This window comes from Hypoxylon fragiforme, assembly GCF_022984875.1.
Source record: "Hypoxylon fragiforme strain CBS 206.31 chromosome Unknown GGS25scaffold_5, whole genome shotgun sequence".
NCBI classification, from domain to species: Eukaryota; Fungi; Ascomycota; class Sordariomycetes; order Xylariales; family Hypoxylaceae; genus Hypoxylon; species Hypoxylon fragiforme.
In genome coordinates, this window is record NW_026054760.1 from 3,389,061 (window position 1) to 3,410,781 (window position 21,721).

The window sequence follows — 21,721 nt, forward strand, 5'->3', positions numbered from 1 at the left end:
ATAATCAGAGTTATTCTGGTAGCCATGACGCAATTTCCATCGAACGAAAGATGGTACAGAATGTCATAGCTAAGACGAGGCCAGAGCTGCGCGTAAGCTCCCGCAATAAAATGAGGCGGTCCACCTATCGTCTTGGGGGTCCCTGACTCTATTTATATTATTTATATTAGACTGTAGACCGTGCGGGCCAGACCAATTAGACTTGAGGCGAGTAGTCAGGCAAGATACATAATGTAGCCTACAGATGTAGGATGTAAACGAAAATGCCCTCACACCTACATACATACGTAACATACCTACATGATATCTTGGTACTGAGCTATTTATATGTTCATCGTCGGACAAAGCACCTGGGCAACAGGCTGCCGAAGAGCTAAGTTTAGGTCTGGTATGTTGTATACCTAAGCAAAATGGATAACTATTCCTTTACTATCGTATCGATCAAGCAAATCGTCGACCTACCCAAAAGTACTCAATCAATATGAATCGCGTGGCTCTCTTGCAGATCTGTACATACATATTTAAGACCTGGCTAAAGGAATACGAGTTTTCCAAATGCTATCGGCCTCCAAAGTTGCATTTTGATTGTATGTACCCGTTCAGTAACCTTTCCTGCATGATTGTAGTATCCTACTGCAGTCCCAAACATTCAATGTTGAACTTCGTATTCTGCAATCGATGGATGTTTGTTTTTGGAGTCTGGATAGTTCAATGTTACTAACTTAGTGACCTTCCAAGGTACGATGTACGGATGGACATCTGGATGACAGACATCATGTGGCATCCAATGCCATCCATATGTAGAATCAATAATCAATGATACATTATGTAGGTATTAGGTAGGTGGTACAGTGGATTGCTATTTTGGACAATTCCAACATTTGAACATTTGAACATTTGAACATTGTAAACATTAGTTAACTAGTTAATAATTAATAACTAGAAGATTGCACAGAGGACAAGAAAACCGCAAGAAAAAAAAAAGGTTCAGGAGCAAGGATGCAACACCAATAAATCCCCGTTTCGTTAGACCAATGACGAGAGGTCTTATCCTTGTCCCTGGTTGGAGTACTTACATATGATTGGTTATCATGTCTATGGTACCCCCCTGCTAATGGGACAACGTTCATCTCAAGCGAAATGAGCAGCATCAACTAATCCTAAGCTTGTCATCTATTTTACGCCATTTACAGCGAGACAACTGCCAAATTCAGGGCCAAATCGAGCATCTGATGAAGCTAATGGTCTAGGTTTAATGGTTTAAGGTACTTGGGTGGTTGACACTGGTTGACACTGGTTGTCACTGGTTGTGCTATCACTGTTATGTTACTTATGTAGTACTACCTAGTACCTAACCTGGTGACTGTGGTCCACTGGTGTAACTAGGTAGGTACCTAGTAGTTATTATGGTATTAGAAGCATCTCATTTTAATTTTTCGTCGACAAACATATTATCGAAACGCATCTGTTCTCTAGCTCTCATTAATTTCTAATTCCTCTCTTTTTTTTACCTTTTCCCTTCTTTTCAACCTCCTCCTCCCTCCCCTCCACCCCTTAAATCCGTCAAGTCGGCCGTTCGTCGCTTTGATGTCGATGATTCGGTTCCAGTCTATTGCGCCAACAATGAGGACTCGGTAACGACAAAGCAGGGCTTAAGAGTTGATAGTAGTAGAAGAAGAAGAGGAAGCAGGAAAAAGAAGAAGAAGAAGAGCAAAAAAATAAATAAAAATCCACCCAGGGGACGACAAATAATACGATAATGATGGGATAACTATTCTGGACGATCAGTAATCTAACTTAACGCATTCACTCATTCAATTGTTTCTTCCAATCTGCGAGCCAGTCAAACGAAGTTCCCAGCAGCGAACCGCGCCCCCGATTCCCTCCATCGACGAATCTGACTCGCCCCTAAAAAAAAACTAGTATTCTAGTACACGCTTACACGCACGCACATCGAAAAAGCTCGTATTTCTCCATTTCACCGCCACGCGCGATGACAACCCCAGTCTCGGGGTCTTCACTCCCTCAGGCCCGAGACGTACATCAACACAATCATTTTCACAATATCAGAGACAGCCACAGCCGTCATCACCACACCCACCACCACGCTCGTTCTCCAAATAGGGGCCACAAACGTAACGACTCGGAACCTACCACTATCGTTGAAACCGTATCTGTTCTACAACTTATCGATGGCCAAGGTGGAACCATAACCTTGCAGACCCTTACACCAACTCCCACGCCGACCCTTACGCCGACTCTTTCGGACTCAATACCAACGTCTTCGACGTACGTCGACCCTGATCCCGTACCCGAATCAACTTCTGCTTCTTCCTCGGGAACCAGCGACGATGAAGGCAATGGCCTATCATCGACACCAGCCCCAACGATAGACCCGACCGTAACACCGTCGGTGTCTTCTATGCCTTCTTCTCCCCCCTCGTTATCTTTAACGCCTTTGCCGTCCGCTCCTTTATCTGACACTTCTGTTTTTCCTACCCTGACTGGCGTGACCAACACCACCACCACACAAGGTTAGCATTCTCTTACATGTTCATATATATATATATGCCTGCCTATATAATGTCTACCTACGTAGGCATCTTAGATATATAGGCAGCCTATCGCATTCGATCCCTGTCCTCTCTAACTTACAGTACATAGTTCCTGGCTCCTCTATTCTTGTGTCGTCGATTGCGTCCTCCATCTCGTCCTCCATTTTCTCCAATAGCACTACTTCAACCGACTTAGTGTCTGCGGAAAGTGTCAGTACCTCTTCACCATTTGTATTAGTTACTACTTCCTCTTTATCTGATTCGCCCAACTCCTCTGGTTCTACTTCTACTTCTTTTGCTTCTGCGACGACTACGACAAGTTTCGACTCTGCGTTCTCGTCAACAACTTCTGGATCATTTGGTATCCCAACTTCTACCGGAACCGGTAGCGATAGCTCGGACGTGGGAGGCGATGCACAACCGTCCGAAACCTCGACTAGCGGCGATAGCTCCGACTCCTCGGATGACGGTGTCGGCGCGGCTACGGTTGCAGGAAGTGTTCTAGGAGGCGTGGCTGCGCTCGCATGTATACTAATTCTTGTCCTCTATCTTCTCCGATGGAAGAAGCGTCAGAATACCTTAAAACTCGTGCGCGGGTCTACCAGTGAACGGGGTCCCGGTGGCGTGTTAGTGGGTAATTCTGGCCCCGGCGGGGGAGACGGCACCATGTCCGAGCGACGGCATTCGATTCCTTTTGCGATTCCTGCGGCACTAGCCAGCCTGACTGGGCATAAGCGGGCCTCCGCTGCCGCACGTAGCGCTGCTTCTTCCGATGGAGGTGAGAAGGGGTTTTCGAAGGTTTCTGGTCGGAAATTGCCTCCGGTTATACAATTTGGAGGAGATGGTTACTCGGATCCCCGCGACACGATCATGAGCGAACAGTCCATCGAATACCGAGACTCGCAGGCATTCCCCAACATCGACCGACCGGGCCCGACTAGGCTAGCCCTTGGTGCGCCGATGCGGCCGGACAGTGGGATCCCGGTTTACAACCCGGGGCCGGCTCGGACGCCAATCAAGGAGCAAGGATCTTTCACTCCGCCCATGGAACATTCTCCTCTGGAGCCTCCTCGTATAGATGCACTGGGACGATCTCGCCCCTCTTACGACGGGTCAAGCCGCTCTCATACTTCGATCTCCAGGTTTACTGAGGAGTTATGACCCATGGATTGATACCCTATGATTGATTTATGCGTGTATACAATTCACCTGGTTTTTGTTTTTATTTGATGATACCTGTTTGTTATTTGTGAGTCGGACGTCGACGTGCGTTCGTCACAGCATCGGGTTGGCGTTTGATATTTCGAATAAAATCTCGATATGGGGGGAAATATGGGAAAAGGAAAGAAAAGGCTTAGTTCCATCAAGCTTCTTCGTAACCTATGTCAGACATAAAACACCATTTCTTGTAAATAGGTAGTCCAAAAAAATCATCCGAGCTTGGAGCTGGCCAGGGACGATGAAAAATAAGAGAGCATAGGTGATGCAGAGTCGAGATCGTCGCAACGATCTCCTCCGGCCTTGCTCCTAATCAAGCATAATTACCATCACACAAATTTGCGCTTCTGCCTCCGGCTTCTCGGATCCTGTCTTGAATACGTTTCCAGGACATGGACTTACGTGACTTGTGTTATTAGCATCATGCCGGTAAGTTGGCTTGGTTGTATAGTGTATATCGATATCAAGGTCTGTACGCCACCATAGCGAAAGGGGGCAATGCTTCCCCCTCCCCCTTTTTTATGGGAAGGGGGGAGGGGATGGGGGGTTCTTGGTCATTTATTATTATTACTAGGAATACCTATCTAGGTATACATGATGGCGTGCGGCCCCTCATCGCGCAACCTACTTATTACTTGATACCTAATACCTACATGTACTAGACGCCGGGAACTTGGACCTGTCACTCGTGCATGTTGAACAGTTGAGACGGACGTGAAACGCTTCTGGATCCCAGTTAGTTCTCAACACCACCCCCCCACACACCCACCACCCATCACCCACCCGCACGCACACACACACACACCCGCACATACATACACACACTTAGTTATATGTAGGTGCCTAGGGTACACACCATCCCACACCACCGCTTTGGCCCGTTCTCGTGCGTGGGACTGGGAAACCCCCCCGCCCCCCGGTATATGCCACATGCTTCTCCTCAACGCAACGGCTCGTCGGGTAGATACTGTACATATGTGTAGGTTAGTGTATTCGCGCTAAAGAAGAGACGGAACTTGCCTGCCTTTGGTTTGCACGGTTCTTTCTTGGGCATGTTGTAACCTCTTCGGACGAACCTGGACGGGGTTGGTGGGGATTGAATTACGTGAAGGCCTAGACTGACTACCTATGTAGGTATACACATATGAAACGGAATCTTGGATATGTACCTAGTGTAGGTATTAGATGTTCATCGTAGTAAGGTAATGGGCAAAGCGGGCATCGAAGAGGGGAGCAAGGGGGGGGGATGGAATACGTAAGCTTGTTTGTAGGTAGGTAACTAGGTATGTAGGAGTAGGCGGTGGTGGGAGTCGTAGAGAAGGATTCAAGGCTTATCTAACAGGTGCAGGTTACCTACGCCCGACCAGGACCTTTGTGCTTGCGCTTATGAATGGAGGGATGGGTGTTGTGTTACGATGTGATGTGATGGTTTACTGCTCTTCTTTGTTAGAGGAGAGATGTTGGTTTATTAATTAGGTACTACTGGTTACCTAGCTAGTTTACCTGTAACCTAACCTAGGACTTTCACGAGATCTTATTACTGCAGGTTATTCGTTTACGCTCTTCCTTTGCACAGGTATTGTACGATTGCTGTAACTTGGGTTTATTGGCAGATTCGATGATGAAAGATGAAACCTGGATATTCCGTAGGGGACCAAGTTGCACTCTGGTAAATAACTTGGAAAAGAGGAAAAGAGCTCGAGGGCGAAGACGACGATGTAACAAGAAGAACGCATTGACCCAAGATATTACTCAAACAGGCAGGAGGGGTTGGACTAGGGATCCGGAGACTTTTCCTCTTAGTTATTTCCCCGACTTTGTTTTATTTTATTTTATTTTCCGTTGTCTGGATCAAGTCTCTGGTGTTGTACCTATGGTGCTTAGATATTTATATGATACCTTATTTTGAATGGGCGGTAAGTTCTCGGCTTGCTTGGCGATATCTATGTTGTCTTAAGCTTCTACTTTAGGTTGAAATAAGATTAACAGCGTGGGATAATTCATCTGGAAGTTGGTCGACTCGATCGCCAATCACGACACTACTATGTACCTAAATCTACTACTACTAGTAGTTATTATTATTACATCAGTAGGCATGTACGGTATACCTAGCCTTAGTAGGTAATCACAAAAGCGTAGCGCCCTATCGAAATTGAAGTACTTAACCTACCTAGGTAGAATCTTAGGGGGTTTGCTAGGCCTTGTCGGCACTTGGGCAATCAGACAAACGACATCCCCTCAAAATGCTACCCTGCGGAATGCTTCCTATTTAATACCAGGGGAGGCAACACCTTATTACCTTATTACATAGCACTGCAGCACTTATCATAGGACCTCTAGCCAAACACCGCCATGAATTCTGATTCGTTGGCGGCTCAAGGGCCACTGAATCATGCTGGTAATAGACAGGGCCCTCGTCCTAGAAAGATGTATCGATGCTAGTCAGCTAGTGTGCATACTGTACTTGAGATATTGTAATTGACAATTGTTAGATACCAAGATACCAAGATGCTAAGCGATAATAATCTTCTAACCTACATAGTGTAGGGGTCTCAGGCGGAATCCTCTCAAAATCCTGTATGTATGTACCCTTCTTGTTACCTCTCCGTTTCTTTCTCACCGATACATATCAAACCGAGTTGGGATGTTGATTTTTAAAATAAGTTGACTTTTGATAATCCAGTGGATGAGAGACCCTCAATATATCTAAGCCACGCAATATAATAAAACCAGTCAAAGACTCAAAGGTACCTTCATTTATATTGATATCTTAAAATATCGCTGCATCCTGTTTGTTGGCAACCGCTTGGCGCTTAAACGTCACCAACATTAGGAAGATTATTATTATTGTTTATAAAGAAAATAAAAAGAATCAACAGCACAGAAAAAATAACAGACTGTTACCGAGTACGAATGCGCGTATAGTGTGTACATACCTATGTAAAGGTCTTGTGCCCTTTTTAAACCCGCCTATGTACTCAGCCCCCCTGGACAATAAGTTACCGGACGAATAACACCAAATTCGCGTGGAGGTCGATTGGTCATCTTGGCACAACTTCCATAAAGAGCGAGACAAGGGATTCAGCTCCACGGTCTTTCGTAGGGGACGTTTTAAGTCCGCAAACCCCAGGTGCTACCACAAAGTACTGACCCCCAAGTGACCCAACCACTGTCAACCAGTAGTCACTAGCTAACTGCTAACCTGCCTTGAACCCAAGGGTTCGTTCAAACTATTTTCTGCATCACATCGAACAAATCCCTCCTCTACGATAGAGAAACCATTGTGTACCACGATATATGCGATATATCCGAACATATGCCCAGAGAAACCTGTATTCCCTAGAAATCAAACAAAATCGAGTGCCGATAAATAGAGACGACATAAAATAAAATTCGTAATGGATCATATCCGAGTTGATCCGGGGGGATTCCAAATCTCAGGGATGCCTCCCCAATTAATGCACCAGCCGCCCCAGATCTTTGGGGGCTATAGTCACGAAGGTCTACCGGTATTGCCACCGGAACTTGCGGCCCAGATGGGATTCGACCCGTCGGCCTTACTCGACGATGCGAACGAGGCAAAGAGGAGGAGAATAGCGAGGGTGAGTTCCCCGAGCTCGATCCGGATTGGGATCTGCCTTACGTAGAGGAGAGGGGCTAACGTGAATGACGAAGGCATGTGATATGTGCCGGAAAAAGAAGATCAAGTGCGATGGAAAGCTTCCCGCTTGCACGCATTGCATCAATTATAAAACGGATTGTGTCTTCACACAGGTTGAAAAGAAGAGAAATCCTCCGAAAGGGTATGGAATTATGGAACATGGAAGAATCCATAAGAATCAACAAGTGCGAGAGCCAAAGTTCCATGTCATGGCTAATGTAAACTGGCAGTGCGAAGTATATCGAGGGCCTGGAGAACCGTTTGGGTCGCATGGAAAGCTTGTTGCGACTCTCTGGTATGTTTCTGGGTCTCCCCATTCTCATCGCAGCTTGCTGTAGTAGAGGTCTGTCTGGCTGACAAAGATGACGATAAGGACTTCTCGGCGACGATGACGAATCGACCGATCTTGCAACTTTGGAAAAACGCCTAACACAAAAACACCAGCTGTCGAGACAGCCCTCGCAAGCAGCTACCTCGAATCCCACATCGCCCTCGCAAGCGACATCCGGACACGATGGCGCCGTATCAACACCGCAAAGTTCTCTTACCTCACCAGAGCCGAGTAGAGATAGGGAGTTTAAAAAGGACAACTCTCCACAGCCAGAGAAGGTGAAAGAGGAGCAGGAAGTGGAAGCCCTATCGGAGATGATGTGTTCACTGGTAACGAATCAATCTGGGGAGACCAGATATATAGGTAGGCAATTACTGCAAACTCATAGTGTCTCTAAACTCATCATTATGCTAATTTGACTTGCATCAGGGTCTTCCTCGGGGTTCTCCATATTCTCACCGAAGGGAATCCAGTGGGTAAACGAGAAGACGGGAGACACATCATTTCAACAGATGATTTCTGAAGTATCCATCGACGACCACAAGTGGAATCACTGGAAGCCCGAGATCTTCGGGGACCTCTTTCACCGACCGATTTACCGGCAACTGCCGCCTAAACCAGAAGCGTTATCTCTATTGAAAGACTATTTTGATAACTTCAACTGCATGTTCCCGCTGTTCCACCAACCAACTTTCATGCACCTCGTTGAGCGGCAGTACTCCAACGATCCTTACCAAGGTTCCGGATGGTGGGCAAGCTTAAACGTCGCACTGGCCATCGCACACCGTCTTCGTGTGATGAGCAACTTGGTACCGCAGGAAGAGGACGAAAAGTCATGGGCGTATATGAAGAACGCCATGGGGGTTTTCTCCGAGCTGACGATGCGCAACACCGACCTGCTAAGCGTCCAGGCGCTGCTTGGCATGGCCTCTTTCATGCAAGGAACACCGAATCCGCAACCATCGTTTCTACTCGTCGCAGCCGCCATCAGATTGTCACACAGCATCGGGTTGCATAAGCGCGGGGGTGGCTTTAACCTGAACCCAGTCGAGATCGAGCAGCGAAAACGCGTGTTCTGGATTGCTTACATGCTGGATAAGGATCTGTGTCTCCGATCCGGGCGACCCCCGGCGCAAGACGACGACGATATGAACGTCGAGCTTCCGGATGCCGACCCCGCGGACAACATCGGCAACATTCCTCTCGCGGACGGGAAGGGCAAGATGAATCTATTCCGCGCCATGTGCGAGTTAACCGTGATAGAAAGCAAGATCTATAAGCGGCTCTATTCTACGAAAGCGACCAAGTTGTCCGAGGGCGAGCTACTGCAGACCATCGGCGAACTCGACAAGGAGCTCGAGTCGTGGAAGGACAACATCCCGATCGATTTCCGTCCAGAGCACGAAATAAGGGCATCTCACACCCCGCTCATCCTCCACATCGTCATGCTGCACTTCTCCTATTACAACGCTCTCACCACCATTCATCGGATGTCTGTCCACCACGGTTACTGGACAAGTCGACTGTCGAATTACGCGATCCAAGGTCTGAACGCGAGGCCCTTGAATCCTCGAGTATTCGCATCCGCTGCGCTATGCGCCTCGGCTGCAAGGGCAAGCATCCAGCTACTGAAATATATACCTCAGGGGGATTTCTCATGTGTATGGTGAGTTAACATTATGCAACTGCATATCAATGATGCAAATCACTCTATTTTGTCTGTGGAAGGCTAACCATTTCTCTAGGCTTATCCTCTACTTCCCCGTATCAGCTCTCGTCACCCTCTTCGGCAACATCCTGCAGAACCCCCTCGACCCACGCGCCAAGTCCGACACCAAGCTAATGAACCTCGTCGTCACCTTCCTGTCCACGCTGGGACAGGAGGCGGAGACGGGGGGCGTGCACCGCATGCTGGGCGTGTGCTCCGAGTTCGAGCGCATCGCCAAGATCGTGATCGACAAGTCGGAGCGGGACACGTCGAAGCGGAAGCGCAAGAGCCACGAGCACTACAACAATAAGTCCTCCGTCAACAACAGCAACAGCAACAGCCACGCCTCCCCCTCACAGTACTCGTCCACGCACACCCCGCGCCCGACCTCCTCCTCCGCCGCGACCCCGACGCCCGGCTACGCGAACTCGACCATGTCGTCGCAGCTCTCGCCCAAGTTCAACGGGGAGCAGAACCGCGCGAACAACGCCGCGAACGGCGGGTACAGTCCCATGGACACGACCAACCACAACAACAACAACAACAACAACAATGATTCCTCCCGCGGAGACGGAAGAGGCGGAGAAAGCAACGACAACGGCTGGCCCCCCGCCACGTCCCAGCAGGAGTGGAACCCGGACGTGATCATGGACTTTGGGAACTTCTCGGACCTCACCGGGTTCGGGCAGTCGCCGCCGCCGATGCCGCCCGCGAACGCCGTCGCGAACCCGGGGTACCAGCCGCTGCTGCCGCAGGAGCTGTGGCAGATGAGCGGGGGGCTCGACTGGGACTGGGCGGACATCACGGGGGGTGCGTATCCGAGTTTTGAGAATGGGGGGAATATGGATAGGGGGTAGGGTAGGGTAGGGGGTTGTGTGCTTTTTTGAAGAAGATGATGGGAAATAGGAAATAGGGGGAGGATGAGAGAGAGAGGGCGGGCGGGGTATAGTGGTGTGTTGTATACTAGGTGCACACTCCTACCCAGGTACCTACGAGTAACCTACCTACCTACCTACCTTACCTACCTGCCTTACTATCTGTCCAGGTGCGTAGGTAAATCGTGTAGGAAGCAGGTTACTTATCATACGTTTGATCGACTGTAGAGCGGACACAGCACCATGGACGCTGGCGGCATTTGGAGGAGGGATGGGAGGATGGGAAATTCATGGCGTAAGGGTTTTTTTGGATCTCAAATCAAGAAAGGCGTGTGTTGTATGGGCTGTACTTTCGAAGAAAAAAAAAGTCTGAAACTGAACTGTCTACTTACTCTGTCTATAGGAGGGACACTGTGTGTGTAATCTTGGTTTATTATTCTCCCCTTGATGTGGTTGTTGAGCTTGCTTTTGTGCACGAGTGATGGCTGATATGACGTTTCTATATTTACTTATAGTAACTGGGCCGGACAGGACCGGGTTGGGCTGGGCTTCGGTGTCTAGATATATACGTGTCCAGTGGTATGCAGTATATACTGCCTACCTAGGTACCTAGGTTAGGCATGTAGGATTATTTTCTGTTCCTATCTTCTACCTATGTTTTATATTATTCCATTATCTTCGAGATGGGGGGCTATTTCAGAATACAGGTATATACCTAGTAGTTAGGTACATAACTTGGTAATCCAGAATGAACAGTGAACACATCCATGCAGTTTCCATGTAGTTCATACATACTTTACCGATTTGTGTTTGCAGGTTTGATTCTTCAAGGCAGATATATAAGTATACCTATATATTTAAGTGGTTAGTGATTGTTTGCTTCATTATCATTCATCTCGTACTCGTACTCGTGTGCCTACCTACCTACCTTAGAATATGTGGTTCACAATATGTGTGGCTCACGATGGCTGATCTAAGTATGTATGTTGCAGAGTGACGTAACTAGGAAGGGTTAGGTTAGCCACTGAACAAATGCATGAATGATTTTAGTCGATATGTACAGTAGCAGTAGGTCTCATCTAGGCATAGTCAAGTAGGTAGGTCGGTAGTTGTTTCATGGTTTGTAGCAGAAGCGAAGCGGCTCGTGAGGTTCCACGGATTATCATGCACATGTATCCCTTTTGAATATCTATCTCCACAAGATCCACGACCACTGATCAACACCAATCATTCTTTACTCTTACAAAGTTGATACAGATAGTAGATATTAGGTAAATACCTAACCTTAGTAAGTAAACAATTTTAGCTTTTAGCTGCACTCATTCACACCGATGCTAATAAACTCAGATCAAGTCAATAAATACAAGAGAAGCGTTCAGAATGGCTCAAGTAGACGGCCCCGCGGAGCTGCCAAGCAAACAGACAGCGTCGCACCCCGGCGATCAGCACGAGATCCCCACGACCGAGGCCCACGAGTCCTTCGACTCGCTGAAAGCTAGGATCAAGAAGCACTACGAGATTGCATCGGACTACTACTATTCCTTATGGTAATTCTCCCTCCCTCCCTCCCTCCCCTCATCATCATCATCATCATCTAGATACTCACCCAATTCTTAGGGGCCAGCACATCCACCACGGCCTCTTCAAGTCCGCCAGCGAGACCAAGGAGCAGGCGCAGGTCAATCTGATCAACTACCTGCTCGAGATCTCCGGCGGCCTGTCGGCCGGCTCCCAGGTCCTCGACGTCGGGTGCGGCGTCGGCGGCACCAGCCGCTTCCTAGCCCGCGAGCAAGGGTGCCAGGTCACGGGGATCACGATCAGCGGGCGCCAAGTTGAGATCGCGCGGCAGGTGACCGCGGCCGAAACCGCCGGTGCCGCCCCCGTTTCAGCGGGCGACTTCTTCAAGTACGCCGAGCCGAAGGGTGGCGCGGTGCGCTTCCTCGAGCTCGACGCGGAGAAGATGCTGGAGCACTTCCACCCTTCCTCCTCCTCAGCGCCGACGACCGGCGATTTCGACTGCGTCTGGATCTCCGAGGCGCTGTCGCACCTGCCGAACAAGGAGCTCTTCTTCTCCTCGACGTTTGCGCTGCTCCGGGGCGGCGGGGCGGGGTCGCGCCTGGTGGTCGCGGATTGGTTCAAGGCGCCCGGCCTGTCGCCCGAGCAGGAGGAGGCGGATACCAAGCCGATCGAGGACGGCATGCTGCTGCCGCGGCTGTACACGGTGGACGAGTATGTTGCGTTGGCGGAGGGGGCGGGGTATAAGGTGAGGCAGGCGCCGGTTGATATCAGTAAGGAGGTGGCGAAGACTTGGTGAGTAGTTGTCTTTTTTCCTTTTCCTTTTCCTTTTCCTTTTCTCTTTTAAGAGAGGCTAACTCGTTGGAAAGGGATATATCGTGGTCCCTCGTGTCTTCGCCCGCGCTGTGGGCATTCGCCATATCGCAGGGCAGAGACGGTCTCGCGTTCCTGCAGGCGTTCCGGGCGATGAGAAGAGGATACGCAAACGGGACTTTTAGGTACGCGGTCATGTGCTTCGAGAAGCCTTGAGATGTTGCTTGAGTCTATACTGGGTAGTTAGGTACCCACTCGCCTGGAGTGGGACCTGGATATGGATGTGGCTCTCATGACAGTGGAAGGTATTGATGATAGATTTAGCTCTTGACGACTTGTAATGGATACCCCATTCTGTAGCTACATAGATGTTAGCCATGTTGCGTTACGATATACAGTATACCTATATAATCTACTGCATGGTACGGATGTTACTCGACTCGCTTGCTTGGATTCCTCGTACGTCGCGAAACCTCCTTTCCCACTGTTGATATAAATCGTAAAAGTCCATATGAAGCAAAGCTGCTGCGCCTATGATGCTACCGATCTTACTCCTTTTGGAATGTATATTCAAGTACGAGGGTTTTGCCCGTGCAGAATACTAGAGTTTGGAGCCAATATCGCGAAAAGTACAAGTGGTGACTACGAGGTAGACTTGTACCCAGGCTTGCACGCGAGTACGACATTCTTGGCTAAATATTTAGTATCTACCTACCTACCTAGTACACATGTAGCACTCAGGGTCGCAAGACATATTACCGAATTAAGGAGAGCCTGTCTTACTGTAATCGCACCTAGTGATCCGAGAGTCATGTATATGCCTACCTAACGTCCTAGTATTCGATATATAGACACCGCCATACTCCTACCGACCCTCGCTTCACAGATGGAACATTGCCGTCAAGATCACAGAGATTCCGATATTCGAAAAGGGTCTCGAGAGGTTGCACACTATATCTAGAACCAAATGTAGCAACGCCATGTTGTAAAGAGTGTACGAAAACGGGACCTGACTCCAGGCTGTCCCAATTCGATGCCATTTCGAACTCCGTAACATATTTAGCCGTATCACAAATACCTATTTTGCCCAACAAAGCAGGTAAAGGCTATTACGTGTAACGGACTCAGTCAGTGTTGATCTACAGTCGGCAATGGCCATAGCAATAGGTATGGCTGCCAGGCCCTTGACAGCCAAACCGATAACTCGGGGTTAACAAGTGAAGGAAGGCCCGTGCTATGACAGCCAAGTTCATGACAGCCAAGCTAGCACAGACGGTTATTCGTCAGCATTGAAAGGTCAAAAAGCCAAGAAGTTCGAGACAAAGTCAATGGCAAATCAACTATGTAGGTAGCATCTACACTACAGCAGGTGACATACCCACACTGGGGTAGAGCCGCTTTGCCGTTGGCATAGCCAATTCTGACGATCTTCTAGAAAAAATTTTGTGACAACCGTGACGGCGCGGCCACTAGCCAGACACTACCATAGTATCTGGATATTTGTTAGTCATGATAGTAGGGATTTCGTATAGAAGGGGAGATAATTCCTTGACAAGCGCTTGGCGAGCGGTGCTGTGGATTCGGTAAGTTCTCCCAGAACGGTGATGTGCATGGCGAATTGGATCGTGACCTTGAAAAAAACCAGCCTAGAACGCTTGTCTCTCCGCAGTCTGGAGAAGGCCAATTGACCGGAGAGGGGGTCCCGGGGTGGATACGACGTAGGTATGTTATCTAGACTGGCTGCATGAAAGAGGAAAACTCAAGAGTCCCTCGGTGAAGGTCAAATCTATGTTTGAGCTCGGTGGAGACCTTCTAGGCTCTGGCATTTTGTGATGGCCTGCCATGCTTCTGCCATGCCCCCTTGCCATGCTCTCCACGCTCGGGTTGGGTGGATACTATCATAGACAAGGAGGACCCCTCGGCGGCTCATCAGACGAACGGACAGACCCCAAGCAAATTCACGATGGTGTCAGGTCATCAATTCAACGAATGCCTTAGTATTTTACCTGGTAGCCGTTAAGGACTAGGTATGGACGTAGACCGGGCTTCATAATCATGGGGTGCATTAGACCTTACTCATATTCGTGCATTCAAAGAATCGAAGAACCAAAATCGTTGAGAATCTCGGGGATTACTTTATTGCATGCAAGAACAGTCTGGGGATGCTGCGAGAAAATGTACGGCAAATGTATGTACATAGCAGTAGTTACCTTGTACCTCAAGCCTCGTGGCATTTCAGATCGGAAGAATCCGGGTCTGGTACAGGGATTTATAGAAGTCTCATGGAAATAATGGAACGCCAGAAAAATTCGGACTCATCAGCCCTGTCAGCCCCATAGACCGGGCGACAAGACTAAGTTAGCCAAATATCGTGACCAATTTCGGGCTGGTACTGAATTGGGCTCCTAAACTTCCACCGTTGTTTTATTTATTAATCCTTTTTGACGAATAGATGCCCAAGGGAGGGGGATACAATGTGTAGGTAATAGTGTAGGTGAATACTACTCCTACTGGAGTCCTACTCGGGTACCACTCAGTAAGCAATCCATCATCCATCATCCATCTGGCACAGTCAAGTATCGTTTTGTAAGCGTTCCACGTCGGAGGGATAACAAAGAGCTTCTGTTTCTGACCAATCCTTCCTATTTTTATTTTCTTAAAAAACTTCTTTCGTATAATTCAACCTCCGGTCCACGACGGGGTGTGGATATAATTCTGTGGATGGCCTGATGTGAGTAAGAACGTACATACATACATACTACTTACATACCTGTAATTATGTACATACCTAGGTACGTATAAAAAGAGCCCAACTTTCTAGGTTGTAGGTGAGTAGAAAAGGAATAGCTCCTCCGACTTGGTCCGTCATGATCGTCGAATTGCATGTACATATCTACTACCGTACATACAATACCTACATGTGTAATATGTACATTATCAAATCAAATCGGAAACATTAGATGATCCCAAGTCGCAAATCGAGCTTATGCAGGCACACACAACATAGCGTCCCATTGGTGCAGCCCGGACAAGTTACAACTATCGGGGACTGCGGGATCGACGGACATGCAACGACAAGGATTGGGTGAACCCGATCAACCCCAACCCTTTGGAAGTCCGTGTTGCAAAGGTAATACTATGTAGTTAATGTAATATCATAGGTGCTTGTTTAACAGTAATAAAATAACAAAAAGCAGGAGGATTTTTCGTGAACGTTGCTGGCGCTAAGATGAAGATGTTTCGTGACGAGACAGAGCATCATAATCATGCAATCCGTCACATCAGAAATCACGAGACACTTACTTACCTACCTAGTACTTAATAGATACCTAATGGGATTAGGATTCAAAGTACGAAGTACAATATACATACACAGACTTCCCAAGTTCCAAGTTCCTATCCAGTCAAATGATGGTGACCAACTCCGTATGCGCTTTCTATTGTCGCGGTGTAGGTGGGCATGTGAAGGGAAAGCGGATGATACTATTATGTACAATAGATACAAAGTCCACTGGTTGTCCGCTTGTTTCCCCGGACCAATGAAAGACTAAGATGCTTTCCCTTTTTGGTGTGTACTATGACCTTTTCCAACTTTTCCTCTAGTCTTTCTCTAGTAGACCTAGTACCCGTTTGTATCCTTCGAGTCATACTAACAGGTATGTAGGACGAATGTACAACTTACAATTGAATGTTCTGATGTTATTCTTACACCCGTGATCGGTCCCAACAAAATTTTTCATATCTAGTACGGAGAGTTAGCGAGTGTTAAGGGAAAAGGAAAAAAAAAAAAAAAAAAAAAAGAAGTGACGAGAAAAAACCCGGAAATTTGCTGAGCTTGATTTTGGATTTGGGAGTCCTCACTTTTACAATCCTTCATCATCCTCTGTTTCTTTCTTCCTGATCAATCAGACAGTCTATACATACATATTCTATCCATCATTGATAGTAGATAAATCCACAACTTTACCTGAGCCTTAACCAGCTGATAGTTGTAGAGCTCAGTTGATTGGTTCCGTCTACGATTTACACTTGGACTTGGAGAGAAGACAATCCCAAAGCTTGGTACGGCCGTGCTCAGCTCGTACCGTTCCTTTTTTTTCTTCTTACAATTCGTTTTCTCGCTATTCGTTCCGTAACTTGCCGATCAACCGTTTCCCCCCCGTCCCCTCCCCCCCCTAACATTAACAACCCCCCTTGATTCATTACCGAATTACCACTGCGATCTGGACCTTTTAGTGTTTGATACCCTATGAAACCCCAACGAAACTACGGCGTGCCCTTGTCACAGCTTACGCGACTCCGTGTTAGCAACCCAAGGGCAAGGAATGGCAGTCTTAGTACCAGTGTATACCAAGCTAGGGGGTGCGGACCGCCTCGCATTAGCACTACTTTACCATTATTAAGAAGCTCGTCTTCGCCTGCTCATCGTGCCCACGGCTACGCTCATGATATCGTTGACGATGATATAATAATCACACAGAATTTGATTCAGCACAACAACAGCAGCAACAGCAGCAACAGCAGCAATAATAATGATAATAATAAACAAGATTGCAAATATCATTGTATGAAGACCACTCGGGATAGTAATCAGCAGACACACCACCATCATAATCATCAGCATCCCGAACCTAGTTCCTTGCATCCCGGACTTTTCTCTTGGAGCACTACTGGTAGTATCCGAAATTGGGAATCATCGTCTTCTTCGCCTTATCCTCCTCCGTCCACGTCCAAGTCCACGTCCACACTGTCATCTGTTAGTTCTATCGGACAGTCTTCTTTGGGTTCTCCTCTTTCCCTTCAACCCATACATCCCCTTCTTCCCCTTTCGTCTTACCCCACCACCAGTGGCCCAACATCCAACCGTTGTTTTTTAATAATTCCACGCCGCCCGTTACCGAGACGTCCAATGGCGTTTACCACCTACAGCACCGTCAACTCAGATATATCAACACCTCGCTCAGCTTCCCCTTCCATCTCCGTCGCCTCCGCGCGTTCTTCTCACACTTCCATCTCCAGCAAACGCCTGTCCATATCTCTACAAAGGAGGCAGTCCGCGCTCAACCCAATGTCCTCAGTCGACATCACTGCAATTGAAGAACAAATGAAGATGGCCGCCCTAGATGGACTAAGAGGCTACGCACAGAACCACTATGGCGAGGTGCAACAGTATCGACCTACAGAGTACATCCCCCAGTCCGCTGCCGGTGGCTACCAAGTGCTCAGGGAACCTCTGTGGAACAAAGGTAACTAACAATATATCCATCCATCTACCCATCTACGTTACCTAGCATCTACTAGGTAGCCGTCCACTATTCCAACCAAACTTTATTACAATATATCCCCAAAAAATAATTAGGTCAAGCTCAAGAAAAAAAAAAAAAAGAAGACCCGCCTACTTTACTAACGCTCGAGCCCGTTCCTAGGTCTCTCCTTCAGCCCCGAAGATCGCGTGTCCAAGAACTTGACGGGCCTGATACCGCACGCGATGGAGAGCGTGGAGACGCAGGTGGCGCGGTGCATGAAGATGATCAACTCGCGCCAGACGCCCATCGACAAGTACCTGTACCTGTCGTCGCTGAAGAGCCAGAACCTGGACCTGTTCTACCGCGTGCTTATCGACAACGTGCGGGACCTGATGCCGCTCGTCTACACGCCCACCATCGGCGACGTCTGCCTGCAGTACTCGACCCTCTACACCCACCCCGAGGCCCTGTACATCTCCATCAAGCAGCGCCGCTCCATCAGGACCATCCTGCGCAACTGGCCCTACCCCAACCCTGAGATCTGCGTCGTCACGGACGGTTCCCGCATTCTGGGCCTCGGTGATCTCGGCGTCAACGGTGTGGGGATCTCCGTAAGTTTTTTATTCCCCCCCCCATCACTTTGTGCTTTTCGCTACCTTCGGACAACCTTCGGGTTTCTTTGAGGCTTGGCTTGTCTTGGCTTGAAGCTGCTAGCTAGTGCCAATGCCAGTGCCATCCATGTACCTATGTAGATCTTATTATCCATTCATTCAGGGTATTTTCTTTTTTTTTCATGTTATTTCCCACTAACACGCCTCCCCAGATCGGCAAGCTCGCGCTCTACACCGGCGCAGCGGGCATCCACCCAGCCAAGACCCTGCCCATCGTGCTGGACTGCGGCACCAACAACGAGACCAACCTGAAGGACCCCATGTACCTGGGCCTGCGGGCGCGGCGCCCCTCGCCGGCCGTGGCCCAGGAGTTCATGGACGAGTTCATGGAGGCCGCCGCCGAGGTCTTCCCCGAGATGCTCATCCAGTTCGAGGACTTCGAGACCGAGAAGGCGTTCGCGTACTTGACGCGCTACCGCAACAAGTATAAGTGCTTCAACGACGATATCCAGGGCACTGGGGCTGTTGTGTTGGGAGGGTAAGTGAAACCCCACCCCCTTCTTTTTTTCTCTTTCTGTTTTTTTTTTTTTGGTAAAAATGAAGTGCTAACCTTTTTTTCTTAGTTACATCGGCGCCGTAAACCTGTCCGGCGTCCCGCTCGAAGAGCAGCGCCTCGTCTTCATGGGCGCCGGCTCCGCCGGCGTCGGCGTCGCCAAGCAAATGGTAGAGTACTACACGCGGCGGGGTCTCTCGGAGCAAGCGGCCCGGGAGAAGTTCTGGCTCGTGGACACCAAGGGGCTCGTGACGCTCGACCGCGGCGACAAGCTCGCAGACCACAAGAAGTACTTCGCGCGCGCCGACAACAGCGGGCACCAGTTCCGCACGCTCGAGGAGGTGATCGAGTACGTGCGCCCCTCGGCGCTCGTCGGCCTGACCGCCACCTTCGGCGTGTTCACCGAGTCCGTCGTGCGCGCGCTCAAGGCGTCCGTCGACTCCGGCGGCTCGGGCCGCCGCCCCATCCTCTTCCCGCTGTCCAACCCGCTCACCAAGGCCGAGTGTACGTTCGAGCAGGCCGTGCAGTGGACCGACGGCACCGTCATCTTCGCGTCCGGGTCCCCCTTCGCGCCCTTCGCCGTCAAGGCCGGCGGCGGCGATCACGCCGTGACCTACTGGCCCAACCAGGGCAACAACGTGTACGTGTTCCCCGGGCTCGGGCTCGGCGCTATCCTCGCCAAGGCGTCCAAGATCACCGACGAGATGGTGTATATCTCCGCCTCGTCGCTGAGCGAGTGCCTCAACGCCGAGGAGATCCACAAGGGCTTGATATACCCGCGCATCGAGCGCGTGCGCGACGCGAGTGTGGTTGTTGCTCGCGAGGTCATGAAGGCCGCGCGGAGGGAGGGCGTCAGCACGTTGCCCGAGGAGCAGTGGGTTGAGTGGGAGGAGTGGGGCGATGTTGCGCTTACGAAGTTCATCAAGGACAAGATTTACGATCCCCTTAAGTAAAAGGGTGTTTGGGAGGGTATGTGTGGCTGGGCTTGCTATGTGATACGTGTTGAGACATGCATAAGATCATGGTTGGCGTTATTGGGACTGGGACCTTTTTTTTTTATTCCCTTTTATTTTTTTTATTTTTTTACAACTCTTCCTTCCCCTTACCCAGATGGTTTTTTTTTAACAAAATGTTGGCATAATGATCGGCCTTCACCCACCACATCATCCCATCATCCCTCGAAGGCAGGCAGGCAGATATGAAGATATCCCCGGGAACCCCCTTTCCCTTTTTTGGATTTTTTTCAAGTATCATTAGAAGGATATCAAAGTCCGTTGGAAAGAACAAAGCTTTCTGTTGCAGTACGTCTGCAACCAAGAAGAAGAAAGAGGAAAGGAAGAAAGCTTGCTTTATTCCCAAACTACGGATGGCGGAGTGCCAATATATGGCCATAAGGGCCATATGGCTAAGGATGCCTAAGGCACCTGCAACACTTTCAGGTGCACTGGATATAATAGATCTGCACTCTTACCATAGACGTCTAATAGACTACAAGAACAAAGTGTTTTGTTCTTGACTTGAAACCATTGGTTCTTCTGTCCATCTTATCGAGAGTGTGAAGTCGCTACCTGCTTACTAGGTATATATTTTTCTTCTGGGATGCCTGACGAAGGAACCAAAAGGTCGAACCCGCAACTTGAAGGGACTATTACTTTGTAGGTTTAGCACGTCTTGCTATTTGATTTCCGGGTTGTTGGATGAAGTTGGGTAAGCTCAAGGTACCCTACGCTCAGTCACTTGATGAACAGGACCACCAGGTGTATAGTACTAGGAGCTACCTAATAGCATCTCATTTTACTCACTTCACTCATGTCATAGCGACGCTGGGCGATTTACCTGATATCTGGGCAGGTACTTAGCCGAAGTAGGCAATCATAAGAAAGGGGCTGGGTGTTATTGTACTCGCCAGCCGTGACTTGGCTACGACGAGGGTATATTGAAAGTACCTATCATTGGACAACCTTGTTGTCCGTCCTGATAGTAGGCTGATACCCCGTTATCTTCAGTCTGTGTTACCGGTCCTGCAAACTTGGTGTATGTATCCCTAAGTTGCAGCAGTGCGTCCTTGTTGTATAGTCGGTGTTGAGAATGATCTTCTTACTTAGGTAGGCAGGTAATCAGGAACGTTGGCTCACCCTTGCTACCCGATACCGTTAGCAAGTTGTGTCAATAGATATAGGCCTTGGAACCTACCAAACTAGCTATGGTACTTACCATATCGACTTGGTTGTCTACCTCGTAGGTACTTTGACGATGATAGTTCCGTCCCTGAGTAGGTTGGTCCGCTTACTTTCCTCCTTGAGGACTATTCTCTTGAGCGCCGTTGGTAGCCGACTGCTGGGCCGTAGAGGCATCAATATTCTCCGTGTAAGACTTGGTGAACAACAGTGACGGGTCTATTGTCTGATCGTCATACATCTTGTTGCAATCTCTCCACGGATCCATGGTGCAGCAGCGGGGCGGAGGCGGGAAATTTCGCATCATCAACGGGTTGATATATCGGACCGGTTCTTGCGCGTCTCGGGGTGCTTCTGAAGATGTTCCTGCGGTTTCTCTTGTAGTAGCTTCTCCTGTAGTAGCGCTGTAGTTTACTGGATCGTTGGCATTGCTGTTAGGCTGCTGAAGAGTCGCTTCT

General features: G+C 48.9%; 4 protein-coding genes across 4 annotated transcripts; all 4 read left to right on the forward strand.

Annotated features, from left to right (window-relative positions):
• Positions 1 to 1,629: 1,629 nt before the first annotated feature.
• Positions 1,630 to 3,738, forward strand: GGS25DRAFT_299695 (uncharacterized protein). Its single transcript, XM_049257642.1, has 2 exons — positions 1,630 to 2,534; positions 2,665 to 3,738. The coding sequence occupies exons 1-2, from the start codon at positions 1,994 to 1,996 to the stop codon at positions 3,714 to 3,716; spliced, it is 1,593 nt and encodes a 530-aa protein (XP_049117148.1). The 5' UTR covers positions 1,630 to 1,993; the 3' UTR covers positions 3,717 to 3,738.
• A 3,433-nt stretch (positions 3,739 to 7,171) lies between these two features.
• GGS25DRAFT_522185 (N-terminal binuclear Zn cluster-containing protein) lies at positions 7,172 to 10,330 on the forward strand (the record flags this gene model as incomplete). Its single annotated transcript, XM_049264179.1, has 6 exons — positions 7,172 to 7,375; positions 7,449 to 7,576; positions 7,665 to 7,729; positions 7,808 to 8,128; positions 8,195 to 9,431; positions 9,511 to 10,330. 6 exons carry the CDS (start codon positions 7,172 to 7,174, stop codon positions 10,328 to 10,330), a joined length of 2,775 nt encoding a protein of 924 aa, XP_049117149.1.
• Positions 10,331 to 11,475: 1,145 nt separating this feature from the next.
• Positions 11,476 to 13,110, forward strand: GGS25DRAFT_492534 (S-adenosyl-L-methionine-dependent methyltransferase). The gene is made up of 4 exons (XM_049261195.1): positions 11,476 to 11,636; positions 11,696 to 11,895; positions 11,966 to 12,658; positions 12,733 to 13,110. The coding sequence occupies exons 2-4, from the start codon at positions 11,729 to 11,731 to the stop codon at positions 12,890 to 12,892; spliced, it is 1,020 nt and encodes a 339-aa protein (XP_049117150.1). The 5' UTR covers positions 11,476 to 11,636; positions 11,696 to 11,728; the 3' UTR covers positions 12,893 to 13,110.
• A 4,068-nt stretch (positions 13,111 to 17,178) lies between these two features.
• On the forward strand, positions 17,179 to 20,463 carry GGS25DRAFT_492538 (NADP-dependent malic enzyme). The gene is made up of 4 exons (XM_049261196.1): positions 17,179 to 17,922; positions 18,103 to 18,533; positions 18,746 to 19,071; positions 19,157 to 20,463. The coding sequence occupies exons 1-4, from the start codon at positions 17,244 to 17,246 to the stop codon at positions 20,037 to 20,039; spliced, it is 2,319 nt and encodes a 772-aa protein (XP_049117151.1). The 5' UTR covers positions 17,179 to 17,243; the 3' UTR covers positions 20,040 to 20,463.
• Positions 20,464 to 21,721: the final 1,258 nt, after the last annotated feature.

What these genes read in the sequence shown, in the direction of transcription:
- GGS25DRAFT_299695 (XM_049257642.1), top strand. Translation starts at nt 1,994, where the DNA reads ATGACAACCCCAGTCTCGGGGTCTTCACTCCCTCAGGCCCGAGACGTA. An exon ending in CAACACCACCACCACACAAG is followed by an intron (nt 2,535 to 2,664) that starts GTTAGCATTCTC and finishes TACAGTACATAG; the next exon opens with TTCCTGGCTCCTCTATTCTT.
- GGS25DRAFT_492534 (XM_049261195.1), top strand. Translation starts at nt 11,729, where the DNA reads ATGGCTCAAGTAGACGGCCCCGCGGAGCTGCCAAGCAAACAGACAGCG. An exon ending in GACTACTACTATTCCTTATG is followed by an intron (nt 11,896 to 11,965) that starts GTAATTCTCCCT and finishes CCCAATTCTTAG; the next exon opens with GGGCCAGCACATCCACCACG. An exon ending in AAGGAGGTGGCGAAGACTTG is followed by an intron (nt 12,659 to 12,732) that starts GTGAGTAGTTGT and finishes CTCGTTGGAAAG; the next exon opens with GGATATATCGTGGTCCCTCG.
- GGS25DRAFT_492538 (XM_049261196.1), top strand. Translation starts at nt 17,244, where the DNA reads ATGAAGACCACTCGGGATAGTAATCAGCAGACACACCACCATCATAAT. An exon ending in TCAACGGTGTGGGGATCTCC is followed by an intron (nt 18,534 to 18,745) that starts GTAAGTTTTTTA and finishes ACGCCTCCCCAG; the next exon opens with ATCGGCAAGCTCGCGCTCTA. An exon ending in GGGGCTGTTGTGTTGGGAGG is followed by an intron (nt 19,072 to 19,156) that starts GTAAGTGAAACC and finishes TTTTTTTCTTAG; the next exon opens with TTACATCGGCGCCGTAAACC.